Genomic DNA, 25099 nt, shown 5'->3' on the forward strand with positions numbered 1-25099 from the left:
TGGATTTGCCTGTGCTCATCTTTGAAGTCCAGTGTGTTGACCTCTTATTCTTGAACCAGTCTATCCTTACCCAGATAAGTATTGTTTAGAAGCTGTAAACTTTATTTTGTGTTATCCTCCATTGTGTCCCAGATTATAACTTTATATCTTTTAGGTCACAATGAGCTAACTTTAACAATGTCACGAATTTCAATATCATTTTTCTCCATATCAAGCCTGCTTCTCCCAGCAGCTAAATATTTGATTATGAGTCTTATCACGGTTGTCGATCAGAGGAGCTAATGTACAGAGATATTATGATCTCGAGAATCACATCACTCATATTTCAACTCAAGTAACAGATTCTTAACCATTCATTAGATTCAGAAACAAAAAAAGCACAATGCATAAAGTGAAAATTGATTTATTTGAAAATATTTCCATTTGAAATCCATCTTGTTTCTTTTATTTACATTATCCCTTTAATGCTTTTATTTGTTCAAGTCTTAGAAGCATGATTAAATATTAATTTTGTAGCATAAAATGTCCAAATACATTTTACTCAAGGCTGAGTCTTTTTTCTTTCTTCAGAAATCCAGTTAAAATACTCCCTGGTCTTACATAAATATTTCAAAGATATTTCCAACAACTTCTAATGTTTTCTGTTCAGAACAACGGACAACTAGTGGAGACTGAATGCATGAGGCGAGCAGCAACAGAGTCAATGGATTAATGTACTGCTGATGCAAGAGTCGAGATGAATGCAAGTCCTTCAGAATAGACAATAAGAGTGTAAACCAACCATGGGTGAGTCCGTCTCTCCATACTCTTAGTTTTAGCATATCGGTTCTAACTGTGTTTGTTTTTTAACAGTTTTCCTGGTTTAAGAGGTCGTGCCAAGAGAAACGATCTCCAGTGCTGATAGTGCTCCTTTACTTCAGTTGCACTGTAGACAATGTCTCTAAGGCCTCGAGTCAGATCCCACCCACATATGTATTTGTTCCTTTCCACAGTGCCTTGACACTGAACACATAAACAATACAGGCAAAGTCAAAACAAGAAATGCGAGAACAAATTCAGGCCATTCCTGAAGACCCTAAAGATAATAATTAAAAACCTCTTTAAAAATACTCCATTGTCTTCCTTTTATTTGCTCTTTATAATAACTTTATTTGAACCGTACATCCTTATCATCTAAAAAGGTCCCATGAATTTCCCGTGCAGCACATTTACTAACACTGCTTTGAAGGATTAGAGCAGATGCCAGTATGTAGTGTAGTCTTGATGCTTGTTTACTGTTGTCAGTGTTGCTGCGTGTTTTAGGAGAAGGTGGCGGAGAGGATGGCCTCCTGCTGCTGCTGATGGAGGATCCCGATGCCGACAGCAGGCGCGGGCAGAGCAGGGCGGCTCACTAACCGGAGCTGAGAAACAAGATGAGACGGTTACGTGTGTGTCATTTCAGAACCATGATATTGTGTATTTTATTATTTGAATCTGGGCTCACCTTGCAGGCCAGCTGCTTCTCAAACCTTGGGGCTACATACGACCAGGGGCCCATGTTCTGTGGCTCCTCCTGACTCCAAGTAAACTCTGTGGGGGGATTTGTTAAACATTTATTACATTGGATGTAAAAGAGCACATGGCTCAGTGTTTTCAATAAACATGTGACTGGTTCATTAGTTCAGGGAGTTCTTCTCTTTTCCCCTTTATACAAAGAGAAGAGAGACTCCATATCCAACTGAAACTGGACTTTCTCTGTGGGTGTTTTTGTGGAGGTGGGAACAACACGATTGAGAGCTGAAGTGAAACCTGAGCTTTCAAATGTCACTTTGTTATAATGAGACCAACACAAAATCCACCCTTGGCAGCCATACAGTAACATGAGGCAAGTGGGAAAGACAAATCTGGTGATCATTTTTCTAAGTTTGATCTCCAATTATTGTGTGTTAGCAAGTTATGTAACAACGTTTCTAAATGTATTTCTAACCTAAAGAAAGACATGGTTATAGTAAATGGAGGAATAAAACTCACATGGTAGAAAACATGCTTTTAGTCCGATATATAAGATATTGTATATTCACTGGTAGTGGTGCACTTTATTATTTTGTGGTTGAAATAAGCATTACAACAACAACCAACACAATGACCCTGACCAACATTAAATTCACCTCATAGCATTTTTTTACCTGTTCTTAAGATATAAACACAGAAAAGCAAATGATTTAGATAAGACTAAGGTTTTTTTTTAGATATACATGTCGTGAATTTGGGAAATGATTCCAATGTTGAAATCCACAAGATGTTGACAGCCTCTAGTTCCTCATGCTCACAAAGTCTTTCTTAACGAAATGAAGCAATCAGTCAGAGAGTGACACTCATTCAGCGACACAGGGTGGACACAATAATAGAAACACCTAACACAATGGGCCGTGCAGTGAAAACCAGTCTGCTGTAGCTCAGACTTTAGATTTTTGTTTTGGATGAACGGTTTATTTGTCAGTGATGTTCTCCTCAGGACTGTAATTAAAGTGGAGACTGTCAGACTTCTATTCAAGTCGATGAATGCCATTTAACTTCCTGTGACTCACAAAGAGAGATGCTGTCGAAATTGTTTTTCTGTCCGAAACTCAAATATAGATGGCTGTATCACATACGGACTCTGGATCCTGAAAGTATCGAAGAAAAAACTCTTTCCATAAAGTATGGAATGATAAAACTGAAATGACTATCATCTATCTATGCTTTTTTTGTATTACAATTAAGAGATTAGAGGTGGGGTAGGTAAGTTTGAGAAACAGGCTCGAGATACACTTTTTGTTATATTCCATGGAATGCTCTGAACATCCCGATAGCAATGAATATCTTAAGTGCTTTGACAACAAATCCATAGAAAAAAGTCATCTGTGTCATTTTAGCCGGCCCGGCTAAAATAACTGGATGGCCTACCTGCCTGTCAGCCTTCCATCTGTGCACAAACGTATCTCGTGCCCTCATTGGTCATGTGCGCGTTCGTGTGTGTTGGAGGAGGGGCTCTGTAAGGAAGTGGTAGATCTTTTCCGGCTGTGTATTTTCAAATTCTAGCGCACTCGAGCTGGTTTCTCCAAAATTACCTACCCCACCTGTAAGAAAGCCCTTTCAGTTTCTCTGCAGTCCATTCATTCCTGGAACAATTCAGAAGATCCGTGTCTGCATCAGTTTTTTTTATTACATCTTGGGGTTTTATTCCTGCCCTGTAACTTTAATAAAATACTTATTTGATTGTGTATTATTTGTCTTTATGTGTAGTTTCATTTCACATTATTTATCTTCATTACCTTCAGGCTTTAAATGTTGCTTGAACGCATTTTTTAAAACTTGAAGTAAACAGCTACACGGTGCTTTTGTGTTTAAAAAGCTCTTTATAAATTGTGTTTCCTTGTGTTGCCTCTTGTGCATCAGTCAGTCTAGACTGCAGTATTACATAATGTAGGAAGTGCCTCAGAAACTTATGAGTACTATGCAAAATGCAGCAAGCATGTCAGCAAAGAGTACACTTACATCACATTTAAGTATTCATTTATTTTTGTCACAGCACTTTACCTTTTTATATTGTCATTGAATGTACTTTTTAAAATGGACATCTTATTGTCGGGCTGCTCGATTATGGCAAAAATCATAATCTCGATTATTTGGGTCAATAATTGATATCACGATTATTAAAAACGATTATCCATTTACTTTGAAAACATCCATTTATTGAACACTTTTTTTTTAACTGTGTGTTTTTAACAGTTGATTAACCTGAACTTTAAGTATAATTCAACTGAAAAACCAATACAAATAAAATAAAAAAATAATCGTTTTATTTCGATTATGTTGTTTTCATAAGCCAAAATCGTAATTGCGATTGAAATACGATTAATTGAGCAGCCCTATCTTATTGTTATTCCCTTTGCTTGATGTATCTGCCTTTATTGTCTTGTGAAGCACTGTAACATCTGTTCGGAAAAGTTTGATATAGATCTATTATGTTAAAATGTGTATATAGCACTATTTATAGATTGTGTGTACAGTGAGGTTCTTGTAGTGGCTGTGAGTTTGTCCTCTACTGTCTTTTTATTCGTCAAAGTGATATAAGGGCCAGTTATGATAACAATTGTTAAGGGATATAGTCAAGCCCTTCATGCTGACTTGTGTTTATTATATTCATAGTGAGCACTTGTTTGCCTGCAATACAACAGTGTATTCAAAGACCTGATTACTGATACAGTAATTAACTTTTCCTCAAACTGACTGATATTAAATAAGATGTTCTTATGGCACTAACACAGTCTGTATGGGGGTGGGGGTCTCGCACATACCTTTGGCGTTGGGGTATTTTTTTAACTCCTGCTGCAGTGCGTCCAGAGGGAACGGACAGAGCTCCTCCACACGGATCAGTGCTGTGTTCTGATTGGCTGCTGATGTCTCTCTCTGTTTCAGCAGGGCATAGTAATGTTTCCCTGAGCACAGCACCACCTTCTGGACACTGCATGGAAGTACAATGAGATGGGCTTAATGTATGAATCTTCCACAAATCAGCAGTTTTCAATCAAAAGGACAAAGAAACATTGAAAAATGATTAATTGTAATATTTGTTTTTGGCTGTAACCAATAATTTGAGGTTTTTTTCATAATATTGACATTGACATTTTTAAATCAACATTGGATTCAGCTTTTTTTTGCATATTATAGTCTAGTGTTTCGTGCATAACACTGTTTCTGACTTGAGTAATCCAATAGTTCCAGTGTTGTCAAGTCAAAAAGTCAAAGAAACGTTTAATCATTTCAGAAATTCCGAACTTGTGCTTGTCGAACACAAAGCAAGAAAAGTGTCTGTATTATCGGGGAACTCTAGCAACAATCCAAACAGGATTTTTCCCATTTGTTAAAGGGCACATTAACATTTAAATTGTGTTTTATGTCTTCAATAATATAAATATTGCTACTTCTGTACCTTGCTGCAGAGACTGAGGTATCACCCAACACTGGTCTGAAGGATGTTCCTGGAGCCAGCTCAGTCAGACTGGACGCTGCGCCCTGTGGAAACAAAACACTTTATTCAGATACTTGCATAGAAACATTAGTTTAAAGGATTTGGAAATGTTCTGTTAGCACTTACAGAAAATCGGAGCAGGGTCTTGGGTCCAACCACAATGAGAGGTTTGCGGAAGTTACGAATCATCTGCCTCCTCAGCAGATGGAAGTACTGAGCGGACGTGGTGGGGTTGACCACAGCCATGTTCACACGGTCATCATCCACACCCTCCTCTTTACTGTCACACATCTGAGAGACAAAAAGGAGCAGTTAGCACTCATTCAGCTAATGAGTAACATAACACAAACCAACGAACAAGCTGCTAGTAGAACATTCAGTTCAGAAACATCCAGACTTACAGCTGTAAACCAGTTAACAAATAACAGCAGAGATAGAGCAGTGCTTTGAAATCCTATAGAGCAAGAGTGTCTTAGTCTGTGGAGGTTTTAAAACCAGCAACATTTAAATTACTTGGAATTTTAGAAAAATATAATTAGGTTTTTTGCATACATTTGAAACATTTCTGTGGTTGAACACTACTTCTTAAACTCTACTTCCTGCAGTATGCTGCAAAGTGGAACCGTATGACTCCACTATTATTCTACATTTAAGTGCATATCAAATCCAAGTTCTCTTTCAAACTTGGTGTTAACATGGACGTTATTTACAGAAAATTCAAAACTGGTAAGTTGGTTTGACATGGATTACATTCCCGCCACACAGACCTGGAGGAAGCGCTCCATGCGGCAGGAGGAGTGTTCGGGTCCGGCTCCATCGTAGCCGTGAGGCAGCAGGATCACCATCCCACACTGCAGCAGCCACTTCGCTTCACCTGCAGACACAAGAGTTACACAGCTGATGAGGAGAGTTTAAGATACTGAGAGTAAGTGTGACATGTTCATAGCACCAGTGTAGTCAGGAGCTTACCTCCAGTGAGGAAGGTATCGAAGATGATCTGCGCTCCGTTGAAGAAATCTCCAAACTGAGCCTCCCAGATGGGAAGGAGCTTCGGCTGAGCGATGCTCATACCATACTCAAATCCCAGCACCGCCTCCTCAGACAGCGGGCTGTTACACACCTGAACACACACACAAAGACACAAAGTCATCACAATACAACACATGAAAGGATAACACATTTTGATACTATTAAAGAATTAAGCTTTTAAATATCTCACGATTAGGACGGATTGTGTTTATCAGGTTTATAAGGCACTTACCTCCAGGAAGCCAGCCTGCTGAGGGCTGATGTGGTTCAGAGGGATGTACATGTCGTTGGTGTCCTGACACACCACCATGGCGTGTCGATGGCTGAACGTTCCTCTTCCCACGTCCTGTCCGCTGATTCTGATATTAAAGCCTGTAACAACAATCATTTAACATTTTCTCCAAATCCAATTTTTGTCACTAATAGAAAGAAATGATTCATATATTTGATCTGATGTGTTTTCTCCGTTACACTGACCCTGGGAGAGGAGCGAGCCGAAAGCCAAAGCCTCTGCTGTCGACCAGTCCAGTTTGTTTCCTTCTTCCAGCTTCTGCAAACGAGCCTGAGTTCACAAAGAAAGAAAAAAACGGAATTGAGCTGCTGCTATTTCAACAAAAGACAATCCAATAGTAACTAGAAAGGTTTGCTCAATAGAGTACAGAACTACACAAAGTCTGTCTCCCTCTCCCCTCACAGTCATCACATTACATTTCAAACAAATAAGAGTTGACCTTTCCCACTCCATTACAGTCAAGATGTGTAGGTAACAAAGTAAAAAGGGGATTTATTCATCTTGTTCAGTGTTTAGCTTGAGTGCACCATAACATATTGGGCATATCAATCTACAGATGCTCCAGTTCAAAATAAAGGTCAACATGTTTCTCAGTTTTGGAGCTACAAAAAAGGCAGATTTAAAATAGAAAAGGCTTGTGTTTGGACTCGCCAATTGCCTGAAAGTATTTTTCTTCTGAAGCAGTTGTTAACTTCCAGGCGGTTAAGAGAAGGGAACATTCAGGCGTAAATTACAATATAAAACGGTCCATAAAATAGGCATTTCAAGAATGTTGGATCATTGCAAACACAAGAGGTCTTTAATGTGCATATAGTCGTATAAGTACTGGAGTAAATGAGACATAGCAGCACCTGAACATGGGTCTTCCTCAGGTGGCTGTGGACCTGGATTTCCTCGGGGATGTCCACAGATTTGGCCCCTACGTACTGCAGCAGGGGGACGGGGACGCCCGTGTCCCAGGTGGTGACTTTGGCCTGGGGTTCGCCCAGATCCCCCCAGCGGCCCTGCAGGTTGGTGAGTGGGGGGGTGTACAGGGTCATGTTGGACAGCTTGTCGTTGAGCATGCTGTAGTGTTGGGACTTGATCTCGTCCCGCTCCGCCTCGGTCATCAGACCCTCGGAGATCAGCTTCTCTGAGTAACAGTCAGGGACGCTCTGACGAGTTCTGTGAGGACCGACAATGACACAATGTTTTATTACACAGTATATTTTCAAGACCACGATGTACAAATATACCTGTAAGGAAATAAAACATTTAGTAAATCTACACAAACTATTTAACGAATGCTTGTGGGATTTACTCAATTTATTAATTAAATAAAAATCATATTAAAATGGCATTTGGAAACAATGAAAACAATAAGCAATGTCCCTTTGTTGAGTTGCTTCTTAGCGAAATGCCCTTTATGTTAGATTTAGCTTCCCTCTGGTCAAGCAGTGATACAGTATATATATTTGTAGGACTTTTATTAAGAAAGGTAAAAACAGTGAGTGAAGCTTATTTCTTTAAGTTGAGCTGAATGAAGCCACTGGTTTAATCATTCATACCTTTACAAGTGTAAGTGTAACTCATAAGCCTCAGCTAGAGAAATGTAGTGCCATATTTTGCTTTGTGCATCCTCATTCTAACACATTGATACAACTCCTAAATGTCTTTGTGTTATATTGTTTGAACACTGTCATTGTTAATGTATCGGTACTTAGATTTTAAAAACACTACTATTACCCAAGTATTTCAATACCTTTCTATACTAGCTAATACCTGCTGAAATATAACAGTTTTATCATCTGCTTAAGAGGCCTTAGAAATACGATGGGTCTTCTACACTAACATCTGAGGTGATATGCGTTGTGATACAAAGTCTTAAAGGCTAATTGAACTGACTTGATGATCTTGTACATGGCCGGGTTGGTGAAGAAGGGCTCGTCCAGCTCGTTGTGGCCCCACTGACGGTAGCAGACCAGGTCCACGATGATGTCCTTCCTGAAAACACGCTGGTAGTCCACAGCCAGCTGAGTGGCCCGCAGCACCTCGTCTGGATCGTCGCCGTTCACGTGGATCACAGCACAGTTCACCATCTTACCTGGGGCAAAAAGATGGGCATTAGCTTCTGATTAAAAAAGAATACATGACCTGGTGGAGTCATGTTTTAAAAGTGCATCTTGGGTTTTGACCAAACTTTGCAATTGAAATAGTAGCAAATATTACAAATGTTTAATAATGTTTACCGACCGACGTCGCTACAGTACAGAGACGACCTCCCCCTCTCGGATGGAGTGGTGAAACCCACTTGGTTGTTGACGATGAGGTGGATGCTACCACCCACTCTGTAGTGAGGGAGGTTGGAAAGGGTCAGTGTTTCTGGAACGATCCCCTGTCCAGTGAAAGAGCCGTCACCGTGGACCTAGGAGAGGAGGAGAGGGATGGTCTGTACGTTTTAGTAACACTGCAGGAGGGATTATTGATCCAATATTGTACAAGGCCTAGAGGGGTTTGTAACTGTGGACCAGAAGAGCAAAGCAAAGAAGACTTTCAGATGTCTATTATTTAAGTGTCTGTGGACACTTTTTTTCTCGATGGAATCATATGTGACATAAAATAAGTTTTGTTTTTTTATATGGGCGTCTGACAGTTATTTAAAGACAGACATGAAAACATTTGAAAACATCCTTGAACATGAGAAATACCCTGTGCAGCCTAACATCTACCAAGGTGTGAAATCCATATAATTTGTTATTTTATTTAAAAAAAATGTGTAATCTGGATTCTGGACGTTGATCTGCAACACAATCCACGTAGTGAGCATCAACCATGGGCCAAATTGTCTTTGTTTTACGAAGTCTATTGCTTGATAAGAAAGAACAAGGAAGACCTCCCTTTGTGCAACCAATTAAAAATGAAAGCGTTATATAGAAGAATGCATACATGTATGCTCCAATGGCCATGGTATCAACAATTGTGTTTTTTATGGGTTTCAATGGGGACATTTGTACTGAAGGGTCTGAGTGTCTGTATTTTGGTAACATCGTTTATTAGAGACTCACCATTGAAGCTGAGGTTGAACATCCAACAAACAAAAGAAAACAAAATGTACGCCATATGCCAAAATGATTGCAAAATGTTAAATTAAAAAAACAAAAATGTCCCTCGTAAGGTACAAGAGTTTAGTGTGTGTTAGTTGTACCTGCAGACAGACGACCTGGTCCCCTGGCTGTGCGTTGTCTTCAGGGGAATAGTCTCCTTCCTGCCTGAGCTGCTGCCTGGCTCGAGTTTTGCCCTGAGCCACGGGGTTGATGGCCTCCAGGTGGGAGGGGTTGGGCAGCATGGTCACATGGACAGGACGCGCAGCTCCGAAATCCAACTCTAATGATGCGGTGAGGTGGGAGAGGACGTCCCCGGTGGCAGAGGACATCTCTGGGAACTCACTGAGGCCGCGCATCTTACGGAACATGAGCTGCAGAGAAAACGTAGTTTGAAGTTACCCTTGTTTACCCTTTGGCAGCAGGCTGTGACATCCTGTTTACTCGTGCTGCTGATTACAGTGGTGCAAAGTAAACAATCTTATCTTGTCAAGTCACAGATAATTGTACATGTCTCATTAGATGTGCCTGTGTCGTGCAGATTAACCTCTGGAGGGAACTTCAGCAGGCCGGACAGCAGGTTGAGTCGGCCTCTGTGCGGCATGCCGATCACGATGTCAGTGATTCCGCTGAAGGCCGAGTGACGGAATAGCTCATGGAAGAATCCCATCATGCTCTCTGCTCCTTCTCCTCCATAACGCTTCACAGTAGCAAACTTGGTGGCCAGGAAGTGGTCGAATTCCTACAGTTGGTGAGAGAAAAGTAAAGAAACAGATGGACAATAAATAAATGACTTTGCTATATGAAAGTAGAGATGATTGAATGAATTTGGAGCTTGTTATGCCATTACTCTAAGAAATTGTACATTTTCTCAATTACCACTTTGATGGGAAGTTTCGTTTAGCCTACCTGAGACTCCAGCATGACCTTGGCCAGCTGCTTCCTCTCCTTGGTGGAGAAACTCTTCTTCTTGAGTTCCTCAAAGCGGTCGGCGAACCACTCCCTCTCCTCCAGGCTGCTCAGCTGGCTGGTCTCCACTGACAGGTGGCCGCAGTACGCTCCTTCCAGGTAAGTCTGCACCTCTTCCACTGAACCCTCTGCTTTGCCAAAATGTCGTAGACCTTCAGAAATACAATAAATGATTCATGAGAACATCGACAAGTCACTTATGAGCAGAGGAGAGCATTGTTTTGGTGTTTTTCATGCTTCACACCTCAAAGTTAACACATTCAAAGCACCACTGTCTTTAATTCCAACTATATCTCACTCATTATTATGTTATACTCCCTGGTAAATGGTGAATGCAGATCTTTGATTTGAGTAAAAGTAGCGACATCCCAGAAATTCATGTAAAAGCATTAATTATGCAGAATGGGACATTTCAAAATGCTGATATTTTATTATTGTATTAATTTATGCAACAATGTGCTAATCATTTTAATGTTGCCGGTGCTAAAAGGTGGAGCTTATTTGCTAAATTGTCTTTAACTACAGTATTAATCTCAGATATGAATTCGAAAAAATACCGTACAATTTATAAATGATTGTACTTTGCATTAATAATCTGAATATGTAACTAACTAGTAACTAAAAAGTACAGTATTTCCCTCTTGAATGTTGTCCTGTAAAAGTATAAAGAAACTGGAATGACTCCCATACATTTCCTCTAAATTATACAATACTCGAGTAAATGTATTCCACCACTGAAAGCTTTTAAAAGAGGAGACAAACTTCTGGATGCCTTCTGCAGGACTCCCTGCACGCTGTCCTGTACCTGAGGTGTGGAGTGTTCCTGTGACGGTGTCGGTCAGCATGGTTATCTCCGGGACGCTGTCAGCAACAGGTTTATTGGGCTGTAACGGGTTGATTTTAGCAGCCTTGTGACCATGTGCTCTGTATGCCTCCACCAGACGGGACAGACCATGATCTGCAAGAAAACATGCCGATAAGTTAGTGAGGTGAAATAGCGACCTCGGCTAACAACAGCAACATCGTCTGATAAACAATGAGACAACTTTAGTGGGAAGGAGGTGGAAGAAGTATTCAGGTGATTTAGTCATTAAAAGGAGCAATACTATCCGACCTGGAAAACTTTGCAGCCAATCTTATTTGTTACAGTGTATCGTGCACCAGGTCCTTATTCAGAATTCTTATCAGAATTCTCTGAGTTTTTATCAACTTTGGTTCTTAAAACAGACAAAGTAATTATCGTAGGTGAGTTTAATATTCATGTTGACGATGATAAAAATAGCCTTACTGTTGCATTTAACTCTATATTAGATTCTGTTGGTTTCTGTCAGAGTGTAAATAAACCAACCCACTTCTATAATCACACTCGACCTTGTTCTGACTTACGGTATTGAAATTGAGCAACTATTAGTCGAACCGCATAATCCTGCTTTATCCGACCATTTCTTAGTAACTTTTGAAGTACTATTACGAGACTACAAAGCATTAGTCAAAAGCTCTTGCAGCAGAAACCTATCTGTTAGTGCTATAGCGACATTTAAGGAAGAGATTCCACCAATACTTAACTCGATAGCATGTCTGCATGTAGGGGAGGAAACTAATACAAAATGTACACCACCCCAAATTGATCATGTTGTTGATAGTGCTATAGATGCGCTGCGAATAAAATTAGACTCTGTTGCTCCTTTGAAAAAGAAGAAAATAAAACATAGATTAGCTCCATGGCATAATGCCGAAACCCGCAAAATAAAGCAAAAGTCTAGACAACTTGAAAGGATATGGCGTTCCACTAAACTTGAAGAATCTCGTTTAATTTGGCATATTACTCTCAATGAATATAAGAAAGCACTGCGTAAAGCGAGAGCAGCCTACTACTCTTCATTAATAGATGAGAATAAGAATAATGCAAGATTTCTTTTCAGCACTGTCGCCAGGCTGACAGAGAGCCACAGCTCGATTGAGCCTTCTATTCCCATAGCACTCAGTAGTAATGATTTTATGTGCTTTTTTAACGATAAAATTGTTACTCTTAGAAACAAAATTAATGACCTCTTGCCTTTGACCAGTATAGTGTTATCAACAGCTCCCGGAAACGTAAGTTCTAATATTACACTAGATAGTAAACTAGAATGCTTTTCAGCCATAAACCTTGAACAATTACATTCAATGATTCTCTCTTCTAAACCATCAACGTGCATGTTAGACCCAATTCCAACTAAGCTGTTGAAGGAAGTTTTTCCATTAATTAGCACTTCTTTATTAAATATTATGAATATGTCTTTATTATCAGGCTATGTTCCACAATTATTCAAAGTAGCAGTGATAAAACCGCTTCTTAAAAAGCACAACCTCGATCCAGAGGTTTTAGCCAACTATAGACCTATTTCTAATCTTCCGTTCCTCTCAAAAATTCTTGAGAAAGCGGTCGCAAAACAGTTGTGTGATTACTTAAAAAACAATGATTTATTTGAAGATTTTCAGTCTGGCTTTAGAACACATCATAGCAGAGACAGCTCTGGTTAAAGTCACAAATGACATTCTAATAGCCTCTGACAAGGGACTTGTCTCTATTCTTGTTTTGCTCGATCTCAGTGCTGCATTTGATACTATCGACCATGATATCCTATTGCAAAGACTAGAGCACTTAGTTGGCATACAGGGAACTGCTTTAGGCTGGTTTAGGTCCTATCTATCTGAACGCTCTCAGTTTGTACGTGTTAACGATGAATCTTCCACGCAAACCAAAGTTAGCCATGGAGTGCCACAGGGCTCAGTGCTCGGACCTATTTTGTTCACATTATATATGCTTCCCTTAGGCAATATTATAAGGAATCATTCTGTAAACTTTCATTGTTATGCGGATGATAGTCAACTATATTTATCAATCAAGCCTGATGAAATTAATCATCTAAATAAAATTCAAGACTGCCTTAAGGACTTAAAAACGTGGATGACCTTAAACTTTTTGATGTTAAACACGACCAAAACTGAAGTTATTGTACTTGGCCCGAAGAATCTACGAAACAAATTATCTAAAGATATACTAACTATGGATGGCATTAATTTGGCCTCCAGTGAGACTGTAAGGAATCTTGGTGTTATATTTGATCAGGATTCATCCTTTATCGCCCACATAAAATCAATTTCAAGGACCGCCTACTTCCATCTACGTAACATTGCAAAAATCAGGCATATCTTTCCTCAAAACGATGCAGAGAAACTAGTCCATGCATTTGTTACTTCTAGGCTGGATTATTGTAACTCTTTATTATCAGGGAGTACCAAGAAGTCAGTCAAGTCGCTTCAGCTGATTCAAAATGCTGCGGCTCGTGTACTAACCAGAGTTAGGAAAAGGGACCACATTACTCCTGTTCTGGCTGCCTTACACTGGCTCCCTATAGAACACAGGATAGAATTTAAAATTCTTCTTCTCGCCTACAAAGCCCTTAACGGGCAGGCGCCATCTTCCCTTAAAGAACTCATTATACCCTACTGTCCTACTAGGGCATTGCGTTCCAAGAATGCAGGGTTGTTGGTTGTTCCTAGAATCTCTAAAAGTACAATGGGAGCCAGAGTCTTTTCTTATCAAGCTCCACATTTGTGGAATCAGCTTCCAGTTTGTGTTCGGGCGGCAGACACCCTATCCGTTTTTAAGAGTGCGCTTAAGACCTTCCTTTTTGATAAAGCTTATAGTTAGGGCTGATTAGATTCAGCCCCTAGTTTTGCTGATATAGGCTTAGTTTGTCGGGGGACATCTTACTTCTTCCTTCTCTCTGTCTATACCCGTGTACTCTCATGTTCCGATTAACCCAGCTTCCCTAAATGTCTTTCTTTTTGGTGTCTATATACGCTGGGATCCGGAGTCATGGATGATCCTGCGGTCCTGTGTCCTGGATCGCGAGCCCTGGATCGCGAGTCGTGGCTGTGGTCCTGGATCATCGGTCCTGGATGGATATCCTCGTGGATTCATCTTCCTATTATACACACATGCATTTCCAAACATTTGGACTACCTATGTTGCCAATGTATTATCTTTCAATTTACACACGGCATCTATTGCACGTCTGTCCGTCCTGGGAGAGGGATCCCTCCTCTGTTGCTCTCCCTGAGGTTTCTCCCATTTTTCCCTTTAAACTGGGTTTTCTTCAGAAGTTTTTCCTTGTACGATGTGAGGGTCTAAGGACAGAGGGTGTCGTATTGTCATACTGATATTCTGTACACACTGTGAAGACCACTGAGACAAATGTAACATTTGTGATATTGGGCTATATAAATATACATTGATTGATTGATACTACAGTGTAGAAATACTAAAATACTACCAGTAAAAGTTCTGCATGCAAACTTGTACTCAAGTAAGTAAAAAAGTATTAACATCAAAATATACCTTAAGTACCCAAAGGCAGCATATATTTTAAATCATTGTATTATAGGTTAAAAGGAGAGGCTCAGTTGGACTTCGTTGCAACAGAAGAACAGTTCCATAGTTCTGCTTGTTTGCAGTCAATTTTGGGCAATTAAATGCGGATTCCGTCCTGGTCGTGGAACGACGGATCAGCTTTTTACTCTCGCAAGGATCCTGGAGGCGGCTTGGGAGTACGCCTATCCGGTCTACATGTGTTTTGTAGACTTGGAGAAGGCGTATGACCGAGTTCCCAGGGAGTTACTGTGGGAGGTGCTGCAGGAGTATGGGGTGAGGGGGTCTCTACTCAGGGCCATCCAATCTCTGTACTCCCAAAGCGAGAGCTGTGTCCGGGTCCTCGGCAGTAAGTCGGACCCATTTCCGGTGAGGGTTGGCCTCCGCCAGGGCTGCACTTTGTCACCAATCCTGTTTGTAATATACATGGATCGGATTTCGAGGCGTAGTCGTGGGGGAGGGGGTCTGCAGTTCGGTGGACTAAGGATTGCACCACTGCTTTTTGCAGATGATGTGGTTCTAATGGCTTCATCGGTCTGCGACCTTCAGCACTCACTGGATCGGTTCGCAACCGAGTGTGAAGCAGCTGGGATGAGGATCAGCACCTCCAGGAAACCGATGGACTGTCCACTCCAAGTAGGGAATGAGTTCTTACCCCAAGTGAAGGAGTTCAAGTATCTCGGGGTCTTGTTCTCGAGTGAGGGAACAGTGGAGCGTGAGATGGGCCGGAGAATCGGAGCAGCGGGAGCGGTACTGCACTCGTTTTACCGCACCGTTGTGACGAAAAGAGAGCTGAGCCAGAAGGCAAAGCTCTCTGTCTACCGAGCCATTTTCCAGGCACGTCCAGCTGGGAAGAGACCAAGGGGTAGACCTAGGACCAGGTGGAGGGATTATATCTCTTCGCTGGCCTGGGAGCGCCTTGGGATCCCCCAGTCAGAGCTGGTTGATGTGGCCAGGGAAAGGAAAGTTTGGGGCTCTCTGCTGGAACTGCTACACCCACGACCCGACCACGGATAAGCGGGAGAAGATGGATGGGATGGATGGATGGATGGATGGTATTAATGTCTTCATCACTTCAATGTTGCACTTGGTACATTTGGGGTACATTTGAATTACTTTAATTACTACTGGGTGGCTTAACCTTCAATAATATATGATAATGTATTAGTTGATTTATATTTAGTATCAATAACATACATCTACAAAGTAGTGTTGCACGGTGTACCGATACTTGAAAGGTACCGTGATACCCCCCGTTAAAAACGGTACGATTCCTCCGTTTCATTAGTATCGGTACTTTAAGAATGACAGGGAAAAGTACTCCGGTGAGAAAGCGCCGTTTTAATAAGAGCCGTGTGTGTTCAGTGCTCTGCTTCCATTCCCTGCACTGCAGCCGTGCCTGCAGTCCCGCCCCTCTCAAGCACGTTCTAAGTCCCTCCCCTCTCTCGTGCACTCGGCCACGCTCTAGCTGCCAGAGCATGTGAGAAAACGAGAAGCATGGCTGCAAGTGGGAGTGCAACTGCCGCTGCGCCTCGGCTTGTTGACAAAAAAGACGCCAGAAGCCACATTTGGAAGTATTTGAGCTATATCTCTGACAGTGAGGGCAAGCCTACGGACACCACAAGGCCTGTCTGTGAGAAATGTTTTAGATCCCTGCAAACCAAGGGAGCCAACACATCAGACTTGGCTATGCACCCGCCGACCGGCATCCAGAGCTGTTTAAAGAATTTAAAGATAAACAGGTTAGCGAATGAGATACATTAAAAAAAATCGCGGACCGGTTGTCAATTTTAACTGATTTGAATATTTACTCACCAGCAGGTAGCAACAGAGGCCAATTGTAGCCTATGTAACAGCCTGAACAAATAATAGAACAATGCATCCAAAACATATTAACAACGTTTAAAAAACAACCGGTATCGTTTTTTGGTTTTTCGGAAAAACGGAAAACCAAAAAAAACGACGTTATTCAGTTTTTAAACCAAAACGGGAAAACAGATAAATCAACGTTTTGGTTTTGTTTGTATGATTTACGGATAATCCAGTGATGGGAAAACGAGGAGAAGGCGCATTATGGTGTGTGTGTGTGTGTGTGTGTGTGTGTGTGTGTGTGTGTGTGTGTGTGCGTGTGTGTGTGTCATTTGTTTTCAGAAGATATTATGATAGTTACGTTCGTTCCGGTGCATGTCCGACAGCATTTAGCACCACATCGAGATTAAGATTAAACTAATTTATTTTGGGAACACCCGCATATAGGCTACCTATGGAGTTAGCCAGATGTGTGTAAATTACTGTTCATGGTCATTTGAAAACAAATGCCGGTGTCGGACAGACACAAACAGCAGAGCAGAGCAGAGCAGAGCAGAGCCACACGATAAAATATATGATAAAATATTTTTATATATTTAGTAGGGGTGTAACGGTACCCGTACCGAAATTATTCGGTACGGGCCCTTCGGTTCGGTACACGTGTGTACCGAAGTGTACCGAACGAATATAACGTTAAACGTAAAAAAATTGAGAAAGTGAACAACTTCTTGGAAGTAATCTGAGGTGCTGCGTCGCAGCATTCAGAGTAATTTGCTCCCATTGGGCTCAGCGCGTCATAGAGCGAGCAAGTCATTTCATTGGATGAGAGGGCATGCTATGAGAGCTGGTCAGAGGGATGCGTTCAAATTTAGTCAGTCATTTGAGGAACTGTCGAAAATTAATGTCGAACGCAGATAAAGTTGAGCTCGAAAATCCTCCAGCATCATTGAAGTCTCCGGTTTGGGAACATTTTGGTTTCGCAGTTACGTACAAGGATGACGGACAAAGACAGGTGGACCAAACCAAAGCTGTTTGTCGGCATTGTTCAACTAACATTGGTTACGCGGCTGGCAATACATCAAACTTGCACACTCTTGAAAAGGCATCACCCGAACGTGAATATCACCGGTACCAAAAGAAAAAAGACTGAAGTGCAAACCCAACTCCCACTAGCATTTAAGCCTCCACCACTCGCAACAAGTTCAGACCGAGCCAAAGCTATTACAAACGCCAAATATCCTCATGTTGCCATGTTAGCAAAGCGCTACCTGGCTGTATCTGCTACCTCTGTCCCTAGCGAGAGGGTGTTCTCCACAGCAGGAGACATTGTTAGTGCCAGCAGATCTGCCCTTTCAGCAGCCATGTGGAACAAGTTCATCTTTCTTTAAACAACATGAAAATACAATGACAAGCAAGTCATAATGTCAAACTGGCTGCTTAGGTACTAGTACAGTACAGTACAGTTCAGATACAGATTATTTCAGTTCATCGAAATGCTGCACCTTAATGTTCATTTGATTATATTTTGTATTTGAGTGAATATTCACAGTTTAATAATAATTAAAAACCCAAAACTAATAGTTTGTTTTGTGAGTACTTGTACAGTAAAGTTCAAATACAGATTATTTCAGTTCATCGAAATGCTCCACCTTAATGTTTATTTTATTATATTTTGTATTTATTTGAGTGAATACATTATTCACAGTTTAATAATAATTAAAAAAAATATATATATATATATGTTTTGTTTTGTGAAAAAAAATTCTGCTGTACCGAAAACGTACCGAACCGAACCGTGACCAAAAAACCGAGGTACGTACCGAACCGAAATGTTTGTGAACCGTTACACCCCTAATATTTAGAATTCTGCAAATATTACAATAAACTCACAGCTATTTCGCGGCCCGGCAGTAACACCTCCGCATAATTACATCATGCTCAAGCCCATGCCCTCAAATCTAAGTCAAATAAGTGTAATTTATTTTATGACAAACGAACGTTTTCGTAGTTTGAGGCAATTAATGGCAATGATAACTGTCTAATACTATATTTTTAGCTAACTTACCAATGTGGCTAACATCTGCAATATACATTTTGTCAATTATTTATATTACTGTACTATTACATGTTAATAAAATATAAAAAAAATTATATTTTATACAACAAAAACGTTGTTTGAGATGATGCTTAATTTATTTAATATGAATTATAGTCATTTATTTTGTTTATTGTTCTCATTGTTTAAAAGTTTGTGTTATGGTTATGGTTCTGGTGTGAAATAAAGCACAATAATTACATTTAAGACTGTTTCCCTTTTTTAAGAAACGTATCGAAAAAGAATCGGAATCGCAATTCTTGACTTGGTATCGGTATCGAAACCAAAATGTTGGTATCGTGACAACACTACTACAAAGTAACTAGCAACTCAATCTGCTAAATGAATAGAGTGGAATAAAAAGTACAACATTTATCAACAAATTATAGTGGAGTAAAAGTATAAAGTAGGATGACATTTAAATACTCAACTAAAGTAAAAGTACCAACAAGTTTTACTTAAGTACAATACTTGAGTAAATGTGCTTAGTTACTTCCCACCACTGGAATTTAAACACGTACAAACAAACTGGAATACTTGATTAAAATAACGTTACAAACAGGAAGTTAAACTTTGTCATCATTAGAGATTAGTTCACATCTATAGGATGTCTTAAAGTTGTTTATACTGTAATACAAACCTTATTCAACCCCTTAAATTAACCCTATACTGACCTTGGTTCAGCGCTGCGATGCGGTCCTTCAGTAACTCATGTCGGCTCTCGGTCTGTTTGGGTCGGTACCCGAACACCCCTCTCTCGGTGTGATAGTAGCACCGGACCAGCTGCCGAGCTACAGCCGGAGGGAGTCTGCTCAGAGACTTCTTCAGGAAAAGTACCGCCGACATGTTGTAAAGTGCTAAAGCTGTAATCTTATGTCTGCACACAGAAACTGCTACAGGACGGCAGCCATACTGCCGAGAGGACGAGAAGGCTGAAGTTAGACTCACATTCGTCACAGCTAAGAGGAAAGTTAAGGGGAATCCAAATCAGGTATTTACTAAGTAGATTTACACATACAAGGAGTTTGTTTTAGGGTATTATCAGAATCATAAACAGGTTTATTACCAGGTAGGTTGACACGTACGAGGAATTTGACTTGGTGTCGTGGTGCATACACCACAACAAGAAACAAACAAGAATTAAAAACACAGGTAGAGAACTAGAGAAATATTAAAAATAATACAAAATAAAGTAAAATATAACAGGATTTACTCTACTATTATGACCCATACATAATCACAATCAGAGACATTAAGTTATAAAATAAGATAACATTAGAACATTATTGTAAGTATTCCATTAATAAGATTTAGAATAAAGAATAAAATCAAAATGTTTTACAAAAAAAGAAATAGTGAGATAATGACAAATTACTGTAAAGTTTAAAGTATATCAGAATGTTATAGTGGAAGAGATGTGCAGTTTTGTGAGTGGTAGTATTGTGCAAAAGATGTGCTAAAAATACTCATAGGAATGCGCTGGTGCAATGGGAAGGGGTCGGACATAAACCTCAGAGACCGATTGTCCACTTTATTCATTGTATTTATAATGTTGCAAAATCATGTTAGTCCTTCTAGATATTGTTTTCTGAAACTCTTTCAAATGTGTGAAAACTTTTATAATTTTTTAAGGTAGATTTTCACATCTAGAAAGGGGGGATTCCATTATTATTTATATCCAGACCGGAGTGGACAGGGTTCAGGTCAGAAACCACAAGGACTGTTCAAGTCTGTACTCAGTTATTCCAGAGAAGAAAGACTGCAAAGGCAAAAATAAGTATTTTATGGAACAAATACTGTATGAATTACCTTGTGTCATATAAAAAGGGCCAGGCATATTAAACATCAAACAAGAGAAAAACATTACATTTGAAAGCTGATTTTGCCACATCTAAATCACATTTGACAAGGTGTAGGTCAAAACCCACTAGGCTAAACTTAGACTTGTAAAATATAGGTTTACCTTAAGTTTCCCCTCAACTGTCGAACCGGAAGCTCACTTCAGCGTCAGAGGAGGAGGAGGAGGCGCCGCATCGGAAGCTGATTGGCTGACTGTCACCTACTCGTCTCACAACACCGTCACGAGGCACACCTTCAACTTTAGTTTTTAACTACTTTATTTGTCCCAGATTTCTTGAAAACATCGAGTTAGTCATTTTAGTTCAAGGTTCTCTACAATCTACAACAAATTCTCCTTGTGTTTGAGCTAGATTTAAACAATTCCGAAGTACCTGAAGTATCCCCCGTGACGTAGCGCAACAAGTGTAAAGGAAGAGATCGATGCTGTGTTCAAGTGCTGCTTGTAAACTCCATTCTCCACCTTTCAAAGTTGTGTATAGCAAGTCTCCACGTTGTTTTCTACGGTAATTTTTTTCTTCTCCACAAGGCATGTGGAATTTAAAAAGGACATGTAGCAGCTTTTCATACGTTTATTTAAGTAAAAATGTATAGGGCAATGTATTTCCCTTATCCTGCTATATGTTGTCTGATACAGGATGATATTTATTTTCCATTTCTTGAGACCAGCAACAACAGCTTAGTTTTCTCTGCATTTAGGGACAGTCTGACACAGAAAGATCCACACTTTAGAATAGGTGAAGGAAACTTTTAAAACATGGTCAACTTAACTTCATTGTAATACAGGGAATTACCCAAACTTTAAATGCATTGTGCAGCTTTTCTGTAATGTTTGCAGTGCACATAAATAGTATAATTACAATTCTACTACAGCTATCCTTCTCTCGACTTAAAGATAGAGCAACTGAGAAAAACAGTCTGAAGTAGCTGAAGCAGGTTAACTTACACAATGTAGTCTTTTCACTTTATAACAAGCAGTTGCATCAGAAAGCTGCATTTCCTGATTTATTGAAGTGATTCATTTAATATTTTGAAAATACTCAAGATTTTTTTTATAATGTTTAGCTTTTGGAGCTTTTCTATGAATTTAGGCTGCAACTAATAATCATTTGGTTAATCATTTCACTATACTTTGTTATGCCTAGATAACAAAACACAACATGGAGAAAACACAATGTGTTCAAATGTATTGTTTTGTGCAACCAACTGTTTAAAATCTAAATATATCTACATTGATATAATACATTGCATTTAGCTGACGCTTTTATCCTAAGCGACTTACAATAATATGGGATTAGTTTTGTATCATAAAGATAAAGCAACACTTTCTCAGAATAAAGCAAAACTATGAGTTTAAAAGAAGAAAAAACTGAGTCAAGCAAAATAAAATAAATTTCAAAAATAAAACTATAAGTTGCAAACAAATCATTTGTGTAATCATGTAAACTATAAGTCTTTTTTCTTTGTTTTAACATAGGTTTTTGTTTGCAGTTCTTGTCTCTTCTTTCTCAATGATCAGACTCTTGCTCTCGCTGCAGCTTTCTCTTTTGCGCTCCCTCATTTTTTGTTTGAGATTCTGACACAAACCTCCCAGGTGGGCGGGACTTTCAGGGCTACGTCCCCATTGGCTACTCAGTTTTTGAGTGACAGCCCAGTCCTCCAGCGATTGTACAGTGCAGGCAGCTGCGGTGCGGTAGCTAGCTGAGCGTGGACAGAAGACCCCCAGAAGAACCAGCATTTCAATTATTATAATACAAGTGAAAATATATGTAAGTATGGATCATTTGTGTTGTTTGTGCTATATGGTCTGTTTCTTTATTGTGTTAAGTGAGAAGTAAAGCTGTGCTATGAAAGTTAGCTTGTGCTACCGTTTAGATCCATAACAATGCAAGCTAAGTAGCCTAACAGTTAGCTACATAGCTAGCAGTGAGTGAGCATTCAGACACCAGCGCACACAGTCAAACGGACGTGTGCCTGACTCTACCAACAGGTTTTCATGATTCTGTTTAGATATGCAAGTATAAGCCATGATAGCTTGTTTTATTAACACGCTAATTTGATATGAAAATCAATGGAGGCTGAGTTAACTTTGTAGGAAAACCTATCGTCCATGTCTGCCCCTGAGCTGTGTTTTATTTGTTAACTTAATATTTTTCCTTTCCTAAAACATCTATTTTCCTCATTAACAGTGTGGATCATTGAGACAGAGTGGCGTCCAGAGTCTTATCCCGTTTTCCCACTTCCTCTGAGGGGACAGCACGGAGGGGGGGCATGAAGAAAGAACTGCACCAGCTTCATCCACGCTGGCGTTACTGTTATCACTGGCTCAGTGTCATTTCATTTGACCAAATGTCTTTACGTATACATTTAATAGATTTTATTATTATCCACCTTTTTGTTGTATGTCCTTTTATTTAAAACATTCTTTGAGACTTCATCTTCTGGTTCAAATTTCAATAAATGTAATTTGTATAATCACTCTTGTCTTTATTCTACATGAAAATGTTAGATTCCATTCAAATCTGTTGATTATTCATATTTTCCTCAGGCTAGGAATAGTATGTCAAATGTGTAATGCTAAATGTATATCATTTTCTCACAGGATATAGAATGAGAGAACACCGGTTTTATCCATTGTGTATGAATGATCTTCAAACCAACATAGTAAGATGTGAGCATGTTCCTAATTGTGTTGGTATGCAGCCTAGGTCTGGTCTGTTTAATAAAGCAAATCTGCCACTTTTATATTGCAGAATTTGTACAATTAAAGCAGTCTTTAATTGTTTGTCCTAAACATAGCAATATATGCTTTTGAAATGTAACATGTCTTTGAAAAATAATAGTTTATACAGTTTTACAGTTTATATTGTGTATCACCTTTAGCTTAAAAATACAGATGTGTTTTCTTAATCTATAAAATAAATAGACACTATCAATCCCAAATTGGGAACTTATTTAACAGCAGCAGTGTGTTCAGGTATTAAAATATTTAAAGTTGGAATAAAGTATGAACTACACATCACAAGTATAATGCCCTGCAATCCATAAAATAAGTCCGATATGTTCATGAAAACCCCCCAGGAGACACCAACACTAACGTGGCCGAGTGGACTCCGGAGTTTGCTGCATGAGTTGCACTGTATGATCTGTGGTGTAGTGGTCTGTCACTCAAAAGCTGAGTAGCCAATGGGGACACACCCCAGAAGGTCCCGCCCACCTGGGATGTTTGTGTCAAAATCTCAAACAAAAAATGAGGGAGCGCAAACGAGAGAGCTGCAGCGAGAGCAAAAGTCTGATCATTGAGAAAGAAGAAACAAGAACTGCAAACAAAAACCTATGTTAAAACATAGAAAAAAGACTTATAGTTTACTTACATGATTGCAAACAAATGATTTGTTTGCAACTTATAGTTTTATTTTTGAAATTAATTTTATTTTGCTTGACTTCGTTTTTTTCTTCTTTTAAACTCATAGTTTTGCTTTATTCTGAGAAAGTGTTACTTTATCTTTATGATACAAAACTAATCCCATACGATAAGTGCATTCCAACAAGAAGATACAAACTTGAAGAAAACAGAATCATATAAGTAATCAGGTTTCATAGAGCCAAAACATTTCAAGTGCTACTCAACTGGCTTTAGCTAAGCCATTCCTGTATTAGTATATAAGTGCTTTGTTAGTCATTTTATTGCTCGAAGTGGAGTCGAAAGAGATGAGTTTTCAGTCTGCGCCGGAAGATGTGTAGGCTTTCTGCTGTCCTGATGTCAATGGGGAGCTCATTCCATACATAAATAAAAAGCAAATCCTTGTATTTGAAAATCAAGAACCAACAAATGTCGGCTCTTTGGTTTTCAGGGTTGCATAGATGTTTCCATTTATTTATTCTTCGGTCTATGAAATGTAAAGATTTCTCTTACCAATTTTGCAGATGCAGTTTTAAACATCCAACTTGGTAAAAACGTTAACCTTCTGTTCCCCAACTAATTGATTAATTCATTCACTACCACTGAAGAGTCTAAACTTAAGGTCTTTGCACATTTTAATTCAACTTTATATTTGTTTGTGCGCACTAAATTGTTTCTGGAAACACCTTCGGGTGCAGCTTCAAGGATAAGACACCCAAATAACAAAAACTCCCATTTTTCTCACAAAATAGATTCAAGACTTCCTAATCTATTAGACTGGTCTTGTTTTATGACCAGCTAAGGCACACCCTGTGTTATAATCACGTATAATAACATTTATTTATTTTTAAATTTCAACCATCATTTTTTAAATAAATAACCTTTTAATTTATAGAAAAAGTATTGGAGCATTTCTATTTTGTCTTATATATTATATTTTGTTCAGTGTGGCTGTAGATCTATCTTCCCCCATCAGACCTCTAAAGGTTAACATTAAGATAAACCAGCTGTCTGTTACTGCTCAAAGTAAGCAAAGAGAAGCACAACGAAGAGAAACAAGTTAGCGAGACATGACACACTAGGGGAGGGAGGGGGGGGGTGGTTTGTAAAATGTCTTTACAACACTGGACAAGCACAACACACAAAGACTCACAG

At 39.5% G+C, this 25099-nt stretch overlaps 1 protein-coding gene across 1 annotated transcript; it reads right to left on the reverse strand.

Annotated features, from left to right (window-relative positions):
• Nucleotides 1-387: 387 nt before the first annotated feature.
• On the reverse strand, nt 388-20903 carry dhtkd1 (dehydrogenase E1 and transketolase domain containing 1). Its single transcript, XM_034085098.2, has 18 exons — nt 20648-20903; nt 19359-19596; nt 11169-11321; nt 10304-10515; nt 9942-10136; nt 9499-9768; nt 8547-8718; nt 8199-8397; nt 7166-7478; nt 6500-6584; nt 6255-6394; nt 5963-6113; nt 5761-5867; nt 5120-5284; nt 4955-5037; nt 4320-4486; nt 1484-1569; nt 388-1400 (listed from the first exon to the last, which is right to left on the reverse strand). Exons 2-18 carry the CDS (start codon nt 19528-19530, stop codon nt 1299-1301), a joined length of 2772 nt encoding a protein of 923 aa, XP_033940989.1. The 5' UTR covers nt 19531-19596; nt 20648-20903; the 3' UTR covers nt 388-1298.
• Between the last annotated feature and the right edge of the window lie 4196 nt (nt 20904-25099).

The sequence above is a fragment of the Pseudochaenichthys georgianus genome, chromosome 6 (genome assembly GCF_902827115.2).
Source record: "Pseudochaenichthys georgianus chromosome 6, fPseGeo1.2, whole genome shotgun sequence".
In the NCBI taxonomy this organism is placed as follows: Eukaryota; Metazoa; Chordata; class Actinopteri; order Perciformes; family Channichthyidae; genus Pseudochaenichthys; species Pseudochaenichthys georgianus.

Coding starts and splice junctions, on each gene's coding strand:
- dhtkd1 (XM_034085098.2), bottom strand. CDS start 19,530: ATGTCGGCGGTACTTTTCCTGAAGAAGTCTCTGAGCAGACTCCCTCCG. Junction 10,137..10,303: donor AGGTCATGCTGGAGTCTCAG/GTAGGCTAAACG, acceptor CACCAACTGTAG/GAATTCGACCACTTCCTGGC. Junction 5,285..5,760: donor GCATGGAGCGCTTCCTCCAG/GTCTGTGTGGCG, acceptor TTTGTCTCTCAG/ATGTGTGACAGTAAAGAGGA.